At 35.9% G+C, this 20,158-nt stretch overlaps 1 protein-coding gene across 4 annotated transcripts in view; it reads right to left on the bottom strand.

The window, feature by feature from the left end:
* The window catches only part of KCNMA1 (potassium large conductance calcium-activated channel, subfamily M, alpha member 1), a 513,257-nt gene that overhangs the window by 97,268 nt on the left and 395,831 nt on the right, over positions 1 to 20,158 (bottom strand). For 3 of the 4 annotated variants that reach the window (XM_009328726.1, XM_009328725.1, XM_009328724.1), the window contains exons 17-18: positions 13,451 to 13,537; positions 9,248 to 9,324 (exon numbers count right to left, since the gene is read on the bottom strand). In XM_009328726.1, the coding sequence (XP_009327001.1) occupies positions 9,248 to 9,324; positions 13,451 to 13,537 (164 nt within the window). Of the gene's footprint in view, positions 1 to 5,699; positions 5,709 to 9,247; positions 9,325 to 13,450; positions 13,538 to 20,158 lie in introns of all 4 variants that reach the window. The other variant, XM_009328723.1, reaches the window with a different exon arrangement.

Below are 20,158 nucleotides of genomic sequence, written 5' to 3'. Positions count from 1 at the left end.
AAAGAACATAGTAAAAGCAGAGAATCCTAAGAATATATTTTTCCCTTGGCACAATTAATACTACTGGGCTAAAATGAAAAGAAAAATCTGAAGTTGCTAATCCATTAGATATTTTTGGCCTATCCCGCTTCCTGTAAAAATCAAAGACTTTTATATATCTCTATATATATGTATGTATACACACACAAAAACACACATACACATATATTCTTACATACACACACTCACACACACATACACGTTATACACATACATACATATATATACATATATATAAATATATTTATTCTTAAACATATGCTAATAATTTCTCTGTATTAAACTGTGCCAGGGAACTCCTTTATTGCAATAAATGACACATTACTAAAGAGTTACAAGATGTTCATAAAATTTTCTGAAAAATTTACTTCATTTACATTATATCTTCAGGAATTCAAATTAACTCTTGACAGAATACCAAAATTTGCCCATATAAGAGACACAACTAATAATGGTAAATATGCTTGACATCAAAATCAGTTCACAAATAAGGCATCACCAAAAGCACACAGAGCATTGGTCCACTGAAACATGCTGAACCAATCGTCGGCACGTTTTCTGCTCTAGATTCAAGGCGGATCGAGAACCAAACAGCTGAATGTAGAATTAGGGGCTAATTCCAAGAGGAGTGCCAGGCTAGAACAGAACATTTATATCCTTCAGGCATGGGAACGTCCTTGTTATATAGGTCTAGAAATATACAGCATCCTGTTTTATAACTGCATGTGTAATTACCATCGTGCAATTGTGTATGTTACCTGCATCACGGGTACGTTTAGGCCTGAAGAAATGCAAAGGCCACTTAGATTGTTTCACATGTTGCACTGAACCAACGCTTTTGGTAATGGTTTAGATTGAACTGACTCAATTATACTAGAAACAAAACAGAACACTGACAGGCAAAAACAAAACCTTAAAAGCAAATGCAGAAAAAAGGTAATGTTTCTCTGGCCTGTACCTTCAGTTTAGGATGTCTTTTTTGCATTATGGTAATGACATTAAATTTTAGATGATTTCTCTTATTTTTTTCCCAGTTTCTTAATGCCACAGTCACCAGGGAAGAGGGATTGAAATCGCTCAAATGGGTCAAGTCCTGTTCTAAGGCCTTGATGACTTGCCATACAGTATACTTGTCAAGCAAGGGTAACATTATGATTGTGGAAAACAGGCATTGAGGGAGATGAATGAGTGATCTCTTCAGCAGCGACTCCATTCCTCTAAAACTTTGCTCACATGACTAATGCCATGTTCTTTTAGCATCCTAGTAGAGTTATCTTACAGCTGTTCAGAAAGTCATCATGCAGCATCAGGCTTGTTCATTGCATGGTACATCATTCCTCAGAGCTTGGCTTTTAGTAAGAAGGTTTCCACTGCAGCTTTTGATGCATACACATTCAAACTACACAGAAAATTCAAAACAGCGTTTGTTTTCCCATGGTTTCCCTCTGTCTAACTCTTCCCAACACATTCTTTAAAATTGAAAAGTTGGGCAGAAAAAGAAAAGTGAAATCTGTTACCAAGAATGTGGAAGTCTTTCCATTATGCCTATTTTATTGTTTTCACTTTAAGGAAATGAAAGAAAAATAAAGGGCATTTGTGAGACACACTAACAGTAGGTGAGGTAAAAGGCAGGCCCATTTTGTTTTCATTATAGCTGTTTTGAAGGACTTTTTCTAATCAAATGCTGTAGCAAAACACACTGCTCAGAAATTCTCAACTGCTATGTCATTGGTTAGTAACAGTCCCTGGTTTTCATTTACTTGTAGCCATATCTTGTCAACAGTCAATAATAGGATAGGACACATTTATGAAAATTAAAAGAAATCATCCTTAAGGGCAAAGAGGGTTGGGAAGGGAAAATTTTTTTGTACCATTTTCATCAGACTTAAACCAATGAGGTGGGAAATTTAAGCCCTTCTGTTCAACAGGGGAAGGACTCCATGGCGCTTCTCAAAAGCAATGCCCTTTCAGGGACTGTTTTTAACTATTATTATCAGTTGTTCTGGAGATCATGCATCATTTTAATATTTCACATCATTAACATGCAGGAAACAGGCTTGGACCTGGAAATATAAGTAGCAGAAAGGACTTGCTATAAGGGTTTCAACCAGTATATAAGCAACTGCATATCAGAGCAATACATTTCGGAAAGAAAACATGCTGTTACTCTTCATTCCTTTTATACAGTCATTGTTACATTCATACCAAATACAATACTTATTTTCTTTTAAATAAAACAAAACATGGATTATTAGTAGGGATGACTAGTGACAAGATCAAAGACAAAGACAGAAATGATTTTAAATGGTTCAGCCACACAAATACCATTTCCTAGAAAACTTCCATAAACATTAACAAAAAATGGGAATCATCAGAGAGACAGGGGGACCTTAAGAACAGCCTCTGGGTGGGTGTTAAATTCATTTGACACCTGTAGCACCTGCATAAGAATCAACTCATTTCTATTCATAGAAATGTTATGGATGTTGGATAGAACTGTTATGGATGTTGGATAGAATTGTTATTTGCAACTAGTGAAAATGTAAGTTGGGACATGAAGAAAATTACTTCCCTATTTTCAATTGAATAATAGATGGACAAAAAGGAAGAGCAGATCCTTCTACTTAGGATGATGACAATCCCACAGCATTTGTAAAACGAATTAGTAAAAATATCAGGGGAAGTTATCATGGACACGGAAATCAGACTACTTAAATAATTTACGGACAAAACAAGGCATATATGAACTAGTCATTTTCTGATTTGTTAAGAGCAAAAGGAAAGCAAAATTTCTGTCAATTGTTTATAAAGTAAATCAATACTTTAAAAAACTTTTTTTGTTGCAATTTTTCTCAGAAGGCAGCAGCCTTCCATTCTAATAAGGAAGGAATGTGCCTTAGATGTCTAAGCTTCTAGCAGTACCTTGCTTTCTGATCTCAAAAACTCAAAAAGTCCAGTTAAAATTTCTAGATTGTCTGAATCTGAGGTGTTACTTAGAGTTCACAAACAGTAATGGGAAATAATTCCAGCTGCAAAAATAAGCAAAGGAAACTGCAGATTATTCTCTACCTAAGATGCCAAGGAACAGCTCCTTTTTTTAAAAGCAAGCAGAACAAAGTCTCCCTTCATCTTTGCTGATTTTCTTTTCTTTTTTTTTTTTTTTTTTTTTTAACCATACAGTCTACCCAATCCTGGCATTCCACCCATCACTAGAGCAGTTTTCCTGTGACCTCAACGGTAACAAAAAGTAGATCTACGAGGACATCTAGTGGATCTCTATGAGGTTACAGCTGGTTAAGAAGATGATGAACTGGAGGTTTCTTGACCAGCAAATGGTAAAAAAAGGTCCCACTACACTTAAGAATTGAAATGCATACAGTGTCATTTCAATTCATCAAGTTCTCATGATCCTCACTATGAGGAAAATAACAGCAGCATTAAAGGACGACCAGACTGATTTGATCGCCTTTTAGCAATGCTGGTTAGCATCATGAGACTGAAATATTGAAAGGACTTCCCCCGGCACAATTTCAGTTTCCTGAAAAATACAGCAGCGTATCTTAAACTGTTTGTGAGAGTTTATTTTCTCTTAACACAACAGGCAAAGCTATCTCTCCGTTATTTATTTTTTACAGAACAACTTCAAGACCACCAAGTCAGCTTGTTCACTGTCTTGCAATTTTTGCAATCAAAGGCAATTGGTTAGTGGTTTGCTATAATTCATACGGTGCTGTTCTTTGTCAAAACTGTAGAAACAGCAGGTGACCTGAGTGGACGTTTTGCCCTATTTTAGTAGCTATAAGAATGACTCACAGGTTTTGAAGTAATGGCACATTTATAGACCAATTCATTTTAATTTGCAAATCTGATCATGACCTTTCCTTCATTACCTTAAAGAAGACTCTCAGCCAGCGTGCTCTCAAAGCTAACTGCATTTCTGAACAAACTGAAGCTATTGGGGAAATGGAAAAAACCAAGCCAAAGCCACATGACTTTTTCTTTTTTAATACTCTCTTAGCATAAAGAGCTCTTTTATTTGTTTATTTATTACTATTTAAACTCATTTCTCTGGTCCAGAAAGGCCTCAACATAGCAACATATTTACAATAAATACATTGCTTCAAATAAATCCAAATTACTTCCAGTATTTTGCCTCCAAGTCAATAGGATTCATCATTTTATCCATAGAAATTAGTTTCTTTCTGGTTTATTATTAAGTATTGATTCTTATCATGCTGACCTGTTCACAATCTGCTTTTCTGTGCTGCCCCATCTTTCTGCCTTGTCACTCTATTGGCTGAAAATAGATCTCTGGAGAAATTTCTGTTCTCTGTTTGAATGCTTTCTACCACAACAGGATCTCAAATCCTTTAGTGTAGTTTGCGGGCACCACAATAAGATAAATAGTAAATAATGGTAATCATAATGAAGGCCATCACAGTTCCAAGATGGCTAGCACTTTATCTTGCAACTCCAGGAGTGTCAGCTTTTCCTTGATTCTTTGCAAGATCCTATGGTGTGTACAGCTGAGAGGGGAAAAAATATCTCAATCCTGATTAAGACCTGAAGTGTTATCACACAATAAATTCGGAATATCTGGTGAAATGTTGAAAAAGTCTCATAGCCTCACTTATTTAGAAGAGCTGCAGTTATACGGTATGGTTAGCAGTCTCAATCTGGTACAGTAATGCCTCACTGCAGCTATGAAATATTTGATCCCTTTTGCTGTTTGAAAGAACAAGCCCGTATAATGCCAACACTGCCCTACAACCAGTACGTTTCTTTGCAGTGCTTGTCTTTCTAAGTAGCAAATTATTTCCATGTCCCAAATGCTGTGTTTATTTAAATTATCACAACGGTACACACTGAAAGTGGCTGACGAGAGCCTTCACAGATTCTGTACACTTTAAAGTGGTATGATTTAGATTGACATGAAGTGGTCTATAAAGTTCATATTCTATATATAATAATAAAGTAAAACTTTACAGCTTGGGTCCTGAAAAGTCAGTGTGGCTCTACTCATGTAATTAATTTCAAAACAAGCAAGCTGGGGAAAATAATCACTGTAGCTTGTTTCCTGTCGAAGATATCTGTAGTTTATACATTAGAAGCTAGCCACCCATTTAATTCATTGTCTGGCTTTACCCCCATCTCCTTTTTTTTTTTGCCGATGGGGAGAAAGGAGTCAGATCAGGACAGCAAGAGACTGCTGTGTTGCTTTTTGTGACAGCTATGCAATGGAAAAGACAAAGTACAAAAAAATTGAACACGGGTCTGGCAATGAATTGCGCTTAACCAGGCAAACAGTGCTATAGTGGTAATTACCCCAGCCTAACCGATATCCCTAAAAATTCATGAGCTATCTCTAGAATCGTTTCAAGGAAATGCCATTGCCAAGATCTCATTTCCAAATCGGGATAAAAAATAAGGTTGTGGAAAAAAAAGGGGCAAAAAGGTGGAAGAGGGGAAAACTGCTGTATTTTCTTCAACGTCACCCTAATCTCCGTGGGTGTAAACGATGAGAAACTTGTGGGTATGACGTCACTGCTACATGCAACATAAATAAAGAAAAGAACCAAAATACTGAACAAAAATACTCTCTGCTAGAGAAAGACAGGTTGGACCGCACTCTGGGCTACAGGGAACCCATTTTTACTCACAATAGATCACTATCAGTGTGCAGTTAAAATATAGTAGGGGCCGTGTTCCAAGGCAGCAAGAGGAAAAATAAATCAAAAGTTTGTCAATTGTCATAGATTACAAGAAATTCCTTCAAACACATCAATGTACACATGATATGTCCCCTCTGGGGTTCAACCCCCACCATTCACAGCAAGCACTGTCACTGGAAAAAATATATAGAGAATTAGAGCATAGCTGTTGCACAAAATGAAAGAAACAGGAGGAGCAGGTCATCCAGTTTAGAGATACCATCCCAACGTGGCTGCATTTTATATAAATATATACATGTATTTGGCCCCTTGCTGCAAAAACTACAGTTAAATGGAATAGGAAAGAGATTGAAAACATTAAAAAAAATATTAACAATCTGTGAATAAAATTTCCACACAAGCATTTCTCTGGACAGTGTGACATCAGCATTCATATGTTATTCAGGGCGTGGGATGGGCAAGGAGAAAGGGATGGCAAAGAAACTGCAAAAGGAAAGCGAGGTTACTTTAATTATCCCTGGCCTTGTGGAAACGTACTGATCTGCCCTGATTATTAATATTAGGCCTAACAGGTTTGGACAAATGGCTATGTAGGTCAGACTCACGTTTAGACCCCAACAATACCACGAGCTAATGTTCAGACAGTATCTAAACTGATGTGCAACCTCAGATGCATTATTTAAAGAATGTGGTTTTCAAGTGTCACGGGAAGCTGCATTAATTAATGCCACCATAATTAAGTTTTCCATGTAAAGATATTCTTTCACATTTAATTCACCTGAATGTGTCAATATTTTTACATACAACCTTTCATTTCATCTTACATATTTTCCACATTCAGCTGCCTCTAATTGCTATGTTACTCGCTAATTAAAATATATATTTATCATATAGGACTACATATACTCGTGTGTGACTATTTGCAGTGTCTTTGAAAATCAAATTGACATATTAGCTGTTGACGGATCAGTTGACAGTTTCCTAATTCCATAGGGCAAGAAGTTTTCTTAATTTATGCTTTGTTTTGGTTAGACTGTATTTTTAAGACCAATGATTTGTGTAGCTTACAGATGGATAACATAGTTAAGATTTTCAAAAGTGATTAGTGATTTGAAAGCTAAAGCTAAGACATTTTTATGTGAATAATAGACTGCACTAAAGACTTACCTTTAAAAAGAATCAGGTCCCATAAAAGGGATCTCAAGATTGTCATCAAAATTTGAGAGACCAAAAATCACTAATTACTGTTGAAACTTTTCATTTAAATTTTTTGCTGATTGACAGAACTTCAAAAAGCAAAGCAACTGTATTATTCCTAATAGTTGTGAGCATGCTCCTAAGTGGAAGCTGTTCTCAGCTGCACTGAGAGCTGCCAGGTATCGTGGTACCTGTGACCATATGCATGTGTATGTAGGAAGGGAGGGGGGAGAGGGCAAATGGGGGGGAGAGGGAGAGGGGAGACAATGAAAGGGAAATTTAAGATTTTACTCTCACTGACCTTTTTTTTTTTTTCTTTTTCACCTGACTCAGAGGATTCCCTCCTCAGTGTTCAGTGCTCACTGCAGCAGCTCTGACAGCCGCCTCCTTCAGCCTCACTAACCCCATCATTTTGTTTCTTCATCTGTCCAACACCCTTTCATTTAGTGGACTGATAGGTGTGACCATGCCGTTTGGAACACTTCCTAGTGCCACACGCAGCAGTTGTCACTCTCGCCTCTCCATGGCCCTACTGCTGGTAATATATCCATCGTGTTGCCTGGGTCACAGGATACTCTGTTTTCTCCCTGGTTTCCTAGTACTGAGGAGGCTACACTGATTTTCATTAACGTATAATAAAGGGCTCTTGCCCCTTATACTGTGAATTCCTGATTCCTAGCTTCCAACAGATTTCAATGAAAAGCGTAGATCTCGCATTAAAATGACAGCTCTTTGGGAATTTATTTTTTTTTCTAATCAGCACGTGTGAAAAGCATACACTATGTGAAGGAAGAGTAGAGAAGAAAATACAAATAGAACAGGACTTTTTTGACAGACTCAGATAAAATTAAACAGGTAACATATTTCTCTTTAACTGTTGCGTAATTTGGAAAAAAAGATTGGGTTTGAGAGTTACAGGCACCCCGAGGCATCTGTAACTGGCTTTACCAGAACTTACTCGGCAGGCTCATTGGCTTTGGCAGCAGTTCAAAGGGCACATTCTCACGTGGATAAACTGTTCTTGAACAATTTTTTTCCAATATGTTAGGCAACGCATACATTCCTTCCACATCAGGCATGCTTTCCATGTGCTTTGCTCTCCTTGTGGCTACTGGGAGGATAAATACCATTTTCTGTCAGTGTTTCAGCTGCTTTCTCTCAATTACACTACTTTGTTCCACACTCCTGTCTTTTGTGGGGAGAGGAGTTTCTTTAAAAACTCCAGTGACATATTTTTTCTTTTTAAAATCACTTTCAAGAATTCATCAATTTCAGGCACCCCTTAAAGGAAGAGAAGGTCCAGTTTAGGCTTTCTTCCGTCCTCTAAGACAGTGCAGTGATAACTGACTGCATCTATAAATAGGAGAGGTTTTTTCCCTTTTAAAAGTAATGGTAAAATAAACATGATCAAGCTCTTCTGAGATCTTTCAATTTACCTAATCAGTACTTTTGAACTGAATGATCTTTTTCATGGCAGAATACCATGGAATGCACGTAAATATTCAGATATCCATTGAGAAATGGATCCCTAAATCCTTTTGATATCGGTATTACAAATATGCATGGGTCAAACATATCCTTGGCCAAAATGTGGTCATGATAGTTCCTGCAAAAAGTCCTTTCTAAGTATATATAGATAAAATGCTAATTTCTATATATTTATAAAAATACAGATACAAAGTCTGATCTCAATTCCAAAACTCAATTATTTCCTCATGCAAAATTTTCCAAACAATTTAAAGAGCAGACCTAAGAACTTAACTAAACCAAATATTATCATTACAGCTATGGAATCTTCTAAAAGGATAGATGTAAGAGGCACTAATATTTAATTTCTTCCAGACAGTCCCTTACTCCAGTAAAACTGATCGTTTATTTCAATAATAATTTATTTCAATAGTTATATGATGGAATATTACTCCCTAGTTTCTTCTCTTACAGAATCATGTTCAGCAAGATAGACAGAAGTTCTTTACTTTACAGAAATCTATTGAAATTACTGGATTTCTGCATGGTATGAGTGAGAGCAGAACTCCACTGTTAGCTCATTCTTAACTCGGAAACCTCCACAATTAGATCTAGCTTGATTTAATTCTTCAGGTTTTGTTAGCTCTGGACCCTAATGGACTTTTTAATGAAGAAACAGGTGTGAGTGGTGCGAAATGTAATAAAAATATATGGACTTCAGAAATGCAAATGGCAGTTACTATGTTGCTGTGCATTTATTTCTTAGCTTTTCTGTACCACTGTGTAAAACACGTAAACGCATGTACTGATATTCTTCAAGGCTGAACAGTTCATGAAAAGGAGAGGAAGGGAGTGATAGAAATATTACTTACGCCGTTTGCAGCCACATTTTTTTATCCTTTTGGGATCCGTGATGTCATCATGACAGGCCTTGCAGTAAAAAAATGCCCTAGAGAGACAGAATGGAAAAACTGACACATTTCTTAATCCATACAAATGAAATTAGGCCCACATTTCCTCTTGTTGCAGTGCCAAATTAATGAAACATGCCAGCACTAGTTTCCTTTAATCTTTGAAAAGGTTTGGGCATTTAAAGTAGGAAGTATTTGCTGCAAGACCATTAATTGCAAACATAAGACTCCAAATTAGTGTTTCTTTCAATATACTTTTATTTGAAGAGTAATTGGGAGGATGATAATTATGACACAGTATATTAGTTCATTTGTCTTTCATCTTAGAAAAAAGAGCATCCAATGAATTTTGTCACCAAAAAATATATATATAATGAATTCGCTGTTCTTATCAGATATACCAGATTTTTTTTTTTTTTTTTTTTTTTAAAGACTGTCTATCACCCTGGGCCAATTTATCAGCCTGGTCTCAAGTAGGACTTCATTTTGGATACAATGAGAGACTGAAATGAGATCAATGTGACAATAACATCAGATATGCTACTTATCAAAAAAACCCAACCAAAACCAGAAAGGGAAAATCCTATCAAAATAAGTTCCTAAAGGAACATATAAATGAAAGAACTGAAATAATCTTGATTCAGACTATTTTTTTGTCTTTTATATCGGAATAGAGCAGAACCATTTTAGTTTTGAACAGACAAAAGCCAAAATTTAAAAAAAAAAAAAATACTCAATTCAGGGTGAACCATCTAGGTTTCCATTTAGTGCTTTTGGTTATGAACTTCTACTTTTGTATCAAATGGCTCACCACTAGGTGAAACACAAGGAGAACTAAGGAAGTGAGAAAGGGTAAACATTTGACTTTATATAAGATTAAAACAAAAGTCCAATTTAATAAATACGCATCAGACTGTCCACAGGAGAGTTTAATCATGCCTGTCAAGTCAACATGTCACGTAAGGTTGCTGTGACACATTTCATGAGGATCACCCAGCTGCCCTCTAGCTGGACAGCTACAGTTTCTCAGGATTCTTGCTGGCATAACAAACTAAACATACTTTTTAACCTGCTGAAATTTCCCTGTACTTATCCATACACAGGATTTGTCTGCTCCGTGCCTATCTTCTCAACCCTCTCTCATTGCATACTTCTCAACACAAACTGGCAGTAAGAACTAAAGGTGCCACTTTGCAACCACCCATGGATTTTGCTGACAGTTCTGTTCACAGATTTAGGGTGGTTGGATTGCTACAACAGTATGGGGGTCACCGGAACAGAACAATCTACAGTCCAAAATATAAAAAGAAAAATAAACAATATTAATACACAGCCTCTAACAGTTCAGCTAGGATGACTGCTACTAATTCTTTTTAGATTAATTAGGCAGTGTCCACCACAGGTGGAACTATATTAAAGGAAATGTTGAGAAATATGAACTAGATACCTAATTCAAATAGTTACGGATTTCTCTAAGTTATTTTACACCTCTGAATAATGGCCCAGGTAAAGTGGCCCATCAGGAGAAAGGTAGCAGGTCTAGCATATGAGATATGGACCAGAGAATACAAATTTAAATTTGCAGTAAGACCTCACTGAATGTTATTAAAATTTCTAAAATCAAGATAGCGTGCAAGCTACTGATGGAAGATGTAAGTCCTAAACGTAGCAGACCTAATTTCTCTAAGAAACTTCTAGGAAGATTACTCTTTCAGACTGTGAAATTGTCTTACTATTTCCAAGAAGCAAAATGTAAAATGAAAAAGCCTTCTCTGAGCATTTGTACACTTAGCTGCAGAAAATTTCTGGTCTTCAAAATATTCAAGTTCCAACAAAAAGAAAACAAACTGCCTCCAAGGAAATGAGAATAAAATATTTTTCAAACCATGAGTTGTTGTCAAGACATAAGCAAGGAGGAGAGAATTGCCTCCAATTTTTACAATTTCTCCCCAATCCAGCTGTAAGCCCCCGTATTGAACAAGAATCCACTATCACAAATATTCCCTCACAAAACTTCATGACATGAATTGGAGATAGGTCATTTCTACAGATCATGTTCCTGAAGTCCACTGCAGGACAAATGTCCTAAAGAGTACCTTCAATCCTATGTGCAACGTCAAGAGCAAACGCCTGAAGCGATTGCTGTAATAAAATTATCCTTCTATAAAATTGGGTTGAATTAAGTAGATTGGATTTGAAGCATGTGGATTTCTGATGTTAGTACTAACATGTAAATGAATAAAGAATAATAAAGATGCAATTCATATAGTTTGCATTATATTTAAACAGTCAACATTTTACATGAAGCTATTTACCTAGGCATAATTGTGTCTATGTATAATTGTTTCTAATGTGAAACTATTGTTCTAAAAATGCAAAAGTCGTTCTACAAGAAGAGTAATTGAACATTGCATGTTATATTTCACTGTGAAATGTATATTTGGTAAATATGAATAGCTTTAGCTTAAAGGAGGTGAAATTTATCCATTAGCATGTAAACAAAACCAGAATAATTTAATTTGCATTTCAGGTATATAACATGTTTAATTTTGCTTTAATAAAAAATCCCTTTTTTCCCCTCCAAAAGACCTCAAAGTTAAAACAGTTTTCTCATTGATTCAGAGCTGAAAAGGGTGAAATCAACACTTTACATAATTGGTTTTGTTAGTTGAAACACATCTGATAATCATGTGCTTTGCACATAACAGCTAAGAAATGTGGTAAGGGAGGCAGCATGTTTCTAAACAAAGCCTTCTGCAAAAAACAAGGCAGAATTGGGACTTTTGTCACGTGCTAGGTGAATGATGTCTAACTTTTCTCTAAACACATTAATAGCAGTCAACTTCTGCCTGTTAAAAATGCTATGCCAGGTAATCTTTACTCACAGTCTGAAATAATTTCATAGGAGAGGGTAAAATGCCTTATAAATGAAAAAAGCTAGCATCTCAGTAAAGGAATGTGAAGACAGTTCTGTAGATTCAAATGGAGAAAAGCACCAGAGAGGAAAAGAGCTATACGCTGAAAGGCAGCACACCTGAGGCAATGCTGGATGCAAATACTCCAAAGATGGTGCTAGAAATATGAGAGGACAGGAGCACTGGTGTGCTTCACCTAGCCAAAAACTATCTTAGCTATATGAACAACAATAGAATTCAAGTTCTCGGTGATTTCACTGTTTTGATGCTTTGACTCTTTAAATATTCATGGCAAACATGCATTGCTTAAATATTATTTTCACTGTAATTTAATCATAAAAAGTTTAGGACTTAGTAAAGGTCATCACTTGAATATTTCATCATTCTAAGTATAGGATTTAGTTAAAGTGTCTATCTCAAGGAGAACATCAAGTAAAAATCCGATTCTTGATAGCATGACTTACAACAAAAATACAAATTATGAGGAAGCACTCAGCTGCAAGTATTCCTTTTCTTATTTTTTTTTAAATCTTACAGACATGGAATAATTATTTCTTTTAAAAATTATTTTCTCACATTGCTATTTTATTCCTTCCAAGCGTATTACAATCCTAACAAGCAAGAGTACACGTTTGGTCCTAAACACAATACCATAAAACCCTTTTCATTCAACCCAAATCTAATACGGCCAAGTACAACGAACCAATGAAGTTGTCTACAATGGTTGGGATATACTGCACTGTTGTAGTTGATTTATTATTATAAGGTCATAGAGTATGTAGTTCCAGTAAAGAAAAATGACAAGAACATAAATATTATTCTGCTAATGCAATTACCGAATGAACACAGTAGCTTGCTCACATCAAATATTTGCTGGTCCATGTAAATAAGAACTACTCTAAACCTGAAGCTCGGACAAAACTGTAATCCCTGTCCTCTCTCAAAGTAATTCCACTGAGACAAATTAATTAATGAAATAAAAATATTTTACATTGTCTAGTAGGACTCAGAAAAAAAGCCTCATTTCTTTTCACATCTGCTGTAGAATTATTTAATTTCCTTGATATTTAGGACTGTAGTTAAGAAAATGGCGTGCACACATGGTTGGTTCACTAGAGTACCAACTCAATTCCCCCTGATAATCTTTAAACAGTTAATAACGAAAATTAGGTGACGTGTTTACATGTAAAGAAAAAACAGAAGTTAAATACTATATGTTTAAATTTAAAGATAAAAACACATGAATTACCTTTTTACTTCTTTGGCATCACTTGCAATGAAGAATCCTAAAGTACCTTCTTGAATCTTGACATGGTTTCCAGGATTGATTAATATACTGCTCAGTGAAACAAGAACAAAAACAACAAAACCATAAGTTTAAATTACTGTTAACTGAATGTTCCAAAATAGCTTTATTTGGTTCTGTTATAGGGGACCCACTAGTTAGGAAAGGCTGCAAGGAAATTTTAAGCCACTCTTCCTTGAGACTTCCAATCAAATAACAGTTTCACGTGCTTTTTACAAAACCTTAAGTTTGAGACAGTCACATGCCTCCACCTATAATCACATCATTTAAGTGTTTACATCTGTTTTCTTACATTTTTGCATTAAATATAGACTATACAAAATAACAAAGCCTTTCAGAAACGTGATGTGTGAAGCTGAGCATTTCAGCTTTCTTGCTCTGTCATGCCAAGTGGTGACAAATTCACGATATGGTGAAAAGGGAAGAACCAGCAACCACCACTCAATAACAATACAAAATACTATTTATGAAGCTAAACCCTTTGATGCAAATTTTTGCCAATTTCTAGTGAAATAGAATGTTAATGGGACCCCTATCTGGACATGTAATATTATTTTTTAAAATAATAAATGCACACATACACTCAAGGGGAATGGTACAAGACAACCAGTCACGAGAGCTGAAAAAACATAAAATGAATAGAAAATTTTTAAAACACTGCTATGCAGCCATGGAAGAACAAAGATAACCCAACCACACTGACAGAATAGCCTCAACTAAATTTGATGAAGGAAATTATAAACGGCTATCAAGAAGTGAGGCACTCCATGTCTCTCTACGAAATATCTTTTTTAGTGTCATAATAATTTAGCACTAGATTTTAGGTAAGGCAATTTGCAAAGTACCAAGCTAAATATGAATATACAGATAGAGATAGATGTAAATATATTCTCCAGTAAGTTTTATTAATGTGTAATACAACTAAGCTTTTGGCCTGCTAAAACTTAATAAAGCTTGTCAAAGGTTCTCTCTTTTTTGCCTTTTATTAAAGCTTAGACTTTGTAAGTCAAAATGTAGTAATGGCACACGTACGCAATCTACAGTAAATAAAGACTACCAGCAATTTAAATGCTTGCGGATTTAGCGAAAATTGATTTTGGGGAAGTATATATATACAAAAATAACTAAAGCACATTTCTGAACAGACAGACATTACTAAAATTTGAAGGCCAAAAATCTTCCATGTTATTGTTAGGCGGGAAAATGGGTCTCAGCAGATCTCTTATTCAAGATGTTATTTATTATCTATACATTAATAATAAACTAGTGTGACAAAAACTCTACCTGAAAGCTTTATCATGAGCACATTGTTTTGTGTGATTGCACATGCCCACAAGGCCCTATGAAAAGAGTATGCAGGCTGCAAAATAAAGCGCTCACGAGTTAAGAATTAAAAGGTTGATCATGCAGCCCCCGTTATGTAGACGTTATGATACAATTCTTAATTTAATAGCCACAAACTACTTTTTTCTCACAATCTGGAACTTCATTCAGTGGTGTTTTACTGCCATTACTCCAGACATGGCTTCATGTAGTTTATCTTTCTTTAAAATCAGCATCACATTTTTCATATGTGTTTTTCTGCAGTGTTCATCACTACAGCATGCAAAAGATTCACAAATACATAGTTTATTTTACAAGAAGAATGAAGATATAGTATTATCCCATTTTACAGATGAAAGATTAAGTCACTATGAGATACAGCAGCTATTAATTTGGGATGCCTACAGGCCATTTTTTGTAAGTATTTAGCGTTGCATAGCTCCATATACACCTCGCAGGGACTTCTGCTGCAAGAATGCTCAGCATTTCCAAAAGCCCAGCCCCTGGTTCCCAAAATAATAAACACTTAATCAGAAGTCACCTGTAAAAGGTTTGGTTTAAATTATTAGCTCGCTCTCACACTGCTATTCTGTGGCAGAGGCTGGAACAGAAATTAAATCTCAAAGAAAGCATCTACTCAGATATCCTTCCTTTTCCTTCATTCACAGTTTCAAGCTTTGCAACAAAAAGGAGAGGAGAACTACAGAAAATGGAAGTCACCACCACAGAAAGCAGGTTCATCCCCACAGCACACTTCAGTAGTATTGCAAAAAATGAAATGTGATGGTGCACATAACACCTACATTATGCACGCAGATAAATGGGATGAATTAAAGTTGCACAGCTAAACTTCACATCTGGCATTTCTTTTGTCAGTGTATTGGGCTTAATGGTTGCGCTTGCAACCAAAACATTTACCTAATGCGGTTTTAAAATGCAATTTCACAGGTTTTAAAATGGAATAAAACAGACAGGAAAAAAGCCCAACAACCCCACAAGAATTTCTTCATATGAAACCAGTCACTCAAGCCACAAACAGGTCGGAAGATTTAGATTCCCTGCACAAACTTTTGTCACTTGAGGCAACAGAGCACTTACTAGCTGCTACAGAGCTACCTTAACAGGCCATCACTAAGGGAGATGAGACATACACTCTACCAGTACACTCAGAAAAAAGTTGGGAATGGCCTACCTTAAGCCTGCGAGCCTATGTGAGCCTAGATAAGTCACTTCTCAAGAACCAGGAGAGAATCTTTCTGCAACTAGCTCTCCAAAGTCTTTCTGCCAAAACTTTCTATCATGTCCGTAACTGCATCCGTGTCTCAGTCTCTACCTTTCCTCTTCCCTGTCTGCTAAATTCTGCCACTGTGCTGAGAATTTAGCTGTTAAACTCAAAAATCTTCCACTGATACTAGTCTCATTTATTTCTACTATACTGTTCCTTCTAAAATACGCAAAGACTTGTAACATGGTTAGGGTTGGCTATTTTTCTTAGGTACAAATGGGTACTGCTCTGCCAGAAAAATACTTCTTTTGCCTTTATTTCGTTCTTTGCCCTTAATCATGAAAATATTACATACAGCTTTTCAGTGAAGACAGCTGAACGCATTTCTTTACATAGACCCACCTTTTTTTTTTTTTCCTCATCCCATTCTTGGAGATAGATAAACCATACCCAAACAGTAAAAAATCCTACCAGAAGCTCAACAACCCGAACTCCACAAGCTGAGGTAACCACTAGATATGTAAATGTTCACTCCCCCTCATAGAACTTAAAATTTGACAAAGTAATAAGCAAAGGAAGCAGTTCTTTTAAGAGATAGTGAGCATAATCTTAAATCAGAAGTAACTGGCTTCACTTAGGATGTAATGAATTGTGAGCATGATTTTGTATCTCAAGGTTTTCTGAGACACATGAAATCAATTCAAATGGGTCAGTGTATAGACTTTATTTTTGTCACATCTTATACGTCATTCACATATACTTATTTTCACAAACACAATGTATTTATAGCCACAAAATATAGATGTGATCGCAGTTAATGCAGTATGACCTCAGCAGCAAAATCTTCTGTTGGGAATAAAAATTAATTTGCCCCATCACTGCTATTGGCAAAGAGTTACAGCAAAGGCTCATAAAGCTTTGGGTTTATATACACACTGATATTTAACCAGAACAAAATCATGAGCAACTTCTACTGAGTCTATATGGATTTATTAAATATGCTGCTTATTAAAGCAGCAATTGAATTATTTCTTATGAGACCTGTAGTGTCATTAGCTAAAGTTATGCTTTGGTAAGCACTCACTCTAATATATACAGCAAGGGAAATGTTTTGAAGAATAGAATATAGGGAACAAAGAGGACAGAAAAAAATAAAACAGGCTTTTGAGCATACCAAGAAGAATGCATCCATCAGTTATTTAGAGATGCACGTATCTGTTTAAGCAGCCCATGAAAATCTGCATATATATATATAACCCCACAGTTGAGAAGTACGTGGCAAAGTAAATAGGAGTTTTAAGAGAGAAAGCGTCAGCTAATGTCTCATTTTTATGTATCTCCAAGACTGGGGAGTTTTGCAGATATAGGAAGATGTAGGAAAAGGGAAAAAAAGCACAGAAATTCATTACGTTTAATAGCAATAGATATAGCTAATCCATATGCATTCTGTGCCATGCATTGGAAAAAATGCTGTTGATAATGACACCCCTGATTTTTCCAAATGTTTTTATCATAGAATATAATTTTTTTTAATGTCCTAAATCAGCTCATGAAATCAAGCAGGAAATGCCAAATACTTCAGAAGGTTCTAAGATCTTGATCAAATTTTACAATTTTATAACATTTCTAGTTTAGGTTACCTCAGAAACTAATCAAGTAATAGCAAGCTCAAAAAACTTTTAGTCATAATTTCCTTAACAATTCCAGTTCCAGAAATACATTCCTCAGGACAAAGCTTTTCATGAGAGGGGTCACATGTCACAGCAAAAAAAAAGATTCTCTTTTGACTTGCTTGCTCCTTCACACATGAACATTTAGAACATGTGGCAATTACAGCCATGTAAATTGAATATGCGTAAATTAAATATGATTTAACGTGTTTAACAGAAATCTAATGTACTTCACCAGCATGAACTTAGGAGAAGCCAGTTCCATTACTCTATGATAATACAACAATTTGTAAGCCACTTGTGGAATAGAATATGCAGTTTGGAAACCTCTGCTTTACACTTATCTGACATCTAGCAAAAGTTAGTCCGTTTGCTAAACAAGATTCACTTGGTGACCAGATGCAAGATCATGCATCTAAGAGCAATGAAAATGTCACACATCAAAAATATAGAAATCATCCTTGAATTCAGTTGTGCTCTCAGGAATCATAGAACGAATCATACAATGGTTTGGGTTGGAAGGGACCTTTAAAGATCTAGTTCCAACCCCCCTGTCACGGTAAGGGATATTTTTTGCTATAACAGACTGCTCAAAGCCCCATCCAACCTGACATTGAACACTTCAAGCTCAGGAAAGAATGAGGACAAAAGTGTCTATACAGTTGAAACTGAGTTCCCAGACTGACTGAAATATAAGCAGGTGAAGCACAAATGGGAATTAGTGCACACTGAGATGCACCGTTTAAAAAAAAATGAAAAATTCAAATGTGGTCAGAAAAATTCTAGACGAACGCTTATGGACCTCTTTACACAGATTGTTCAATGAAAAGTTAAGATAGGACATGATGACTCTCTCATGTCAGTGGAGAATAGGTATCTGTTAGTAACTCTGACGGTGTGTTAATATTGATCAATTTACTCACTTGTTGGATTATATCTTTCTGATGTTTTAAGTATACATGCTACCTTCAGTAAAATACAGACACATGTAAATATCTGTTCATCCATTCTTATTTACCTGAAACTACCCCAGAACATAAGCACTGCTCAATACCTTTTTGGTATGAGTGCACGGATGATTGGCTGCACAACACAACAATATTGTGACCTAGATAAAGAATACCATATTATGTCTTCCTTTAAAGCGTTACAAGTGAGCTAAGGTTTTGATTAGTAATTGCGGTTCTTCCATGTTTTGCTGAACTTAAAGGTATTTGATGGAGAACCTGATAGTCGGAGGTTTGAACTGTAGGATAATTTGTGAAATGACACTTTGGGGCAGGACTAATTCCCTCCAACTATTTATTTTTTACTCATTTCTGCTATTGGGTGATTTTTATTTGTCTCCTGCTTTCAAATATCATATGTGTTGGACTCCAATTATGTTTCTTGGGTTAAAACAGCATTAGAAAGTTTGCTGGCTGATATCTCTTCATATTCTTAGAATATTTAAAACATTATTTCTAATAAATTTTCAGTATACAAACATTTCAATAGAAAACGAAAAATATTTCCTGTAGCTTTCTATAGTATTCAGCTATCTCCTATGTGAACCATATGGAAGAAACAACCAATCAGCTTTAGAGTCTGAACCATCGTTACGCTGTATGTATTTATTGGTAGGCCACTTGCTACGTGGCATGGCTCCACAATTTGCTTTGCACAGCTTGAAACTGAGATTACTGCTGAAGTTGTAAACGGACATAACTTTGCACTCTTAATCTGGACACAGCATTTATACAGTAGATGACTCTCAGATTTGTATAACTGCCAGTCTTCTCAGAGAAAAAAATGAGGGAAGAGGTGCAGTAAAGGTCTTAAAACTGAGCTGACAAAGGCACGTGGAGATGCCTAGCAAGTTCAACACAGAAAATAGGCAAGGGCAAAAACATTTTAGCAGCGCTATATGAAGACTAAAAACCGGAAGACATAGATAAGGTCAATCAGTGAAGACGCACACTGGAAGAGTTCTTTTAAGAATTTTCCTTGTCAGCAGCCTCAGTTATCTGCTATTCTTGTTTGTTCTTACTTTCAAGGTTACATTTTAGACAGCACTAAAGGTGGGATTCATCTCATCTGTCTAGAATGGAAGCTGCTTTCAAGAACTTTCCCTTCCCTTGCAGTTGTGGACCAAGTCTGGGTAACTAAAAGGAGATTAGACATCGGACATTTAGACTGATGAAATCAGGTGAGATGAATCCCATTATCAGTGATCAATTGAATAGTTCATCCCTGCATCAAGGAAACTTGTCTTATTCAGTAACACTCCCTCTTTTTTTTTCAGATTTATGGCTACCCTTGTAACTGCCATCATCCTTGTCTAAAAACAAGAAAAGATCAATTGTTGAATTAAATGAAACACAAATGGCAAAATTTTGACTAAACAAATTACAAAAGCTGTAACAACTCTGTTTTAAACCTTGTGGTAGATGT

The sequence above is a fragment of the Pygoscelis adeliae genome, unplaced genomic scaffold, assembly GCF_000699105.1.
Source record: "Pygoscelis adeliae isolate BGI_AS28 unplaced genomic scaffold, ASM69910v1 Scaffold16, whole genome shotgun sequence".
NCBI classification, from domain to species: domain Eukaryota; kingdom Metazoa; phylum Chordata; class Aves; order Sphenisciformes; family Spheniscidae; genus Pygoscelis; species Pygoscelis adeliae.
This window is presented reverse-complemented; position numbering and strand designations above follow the sequence as displayed.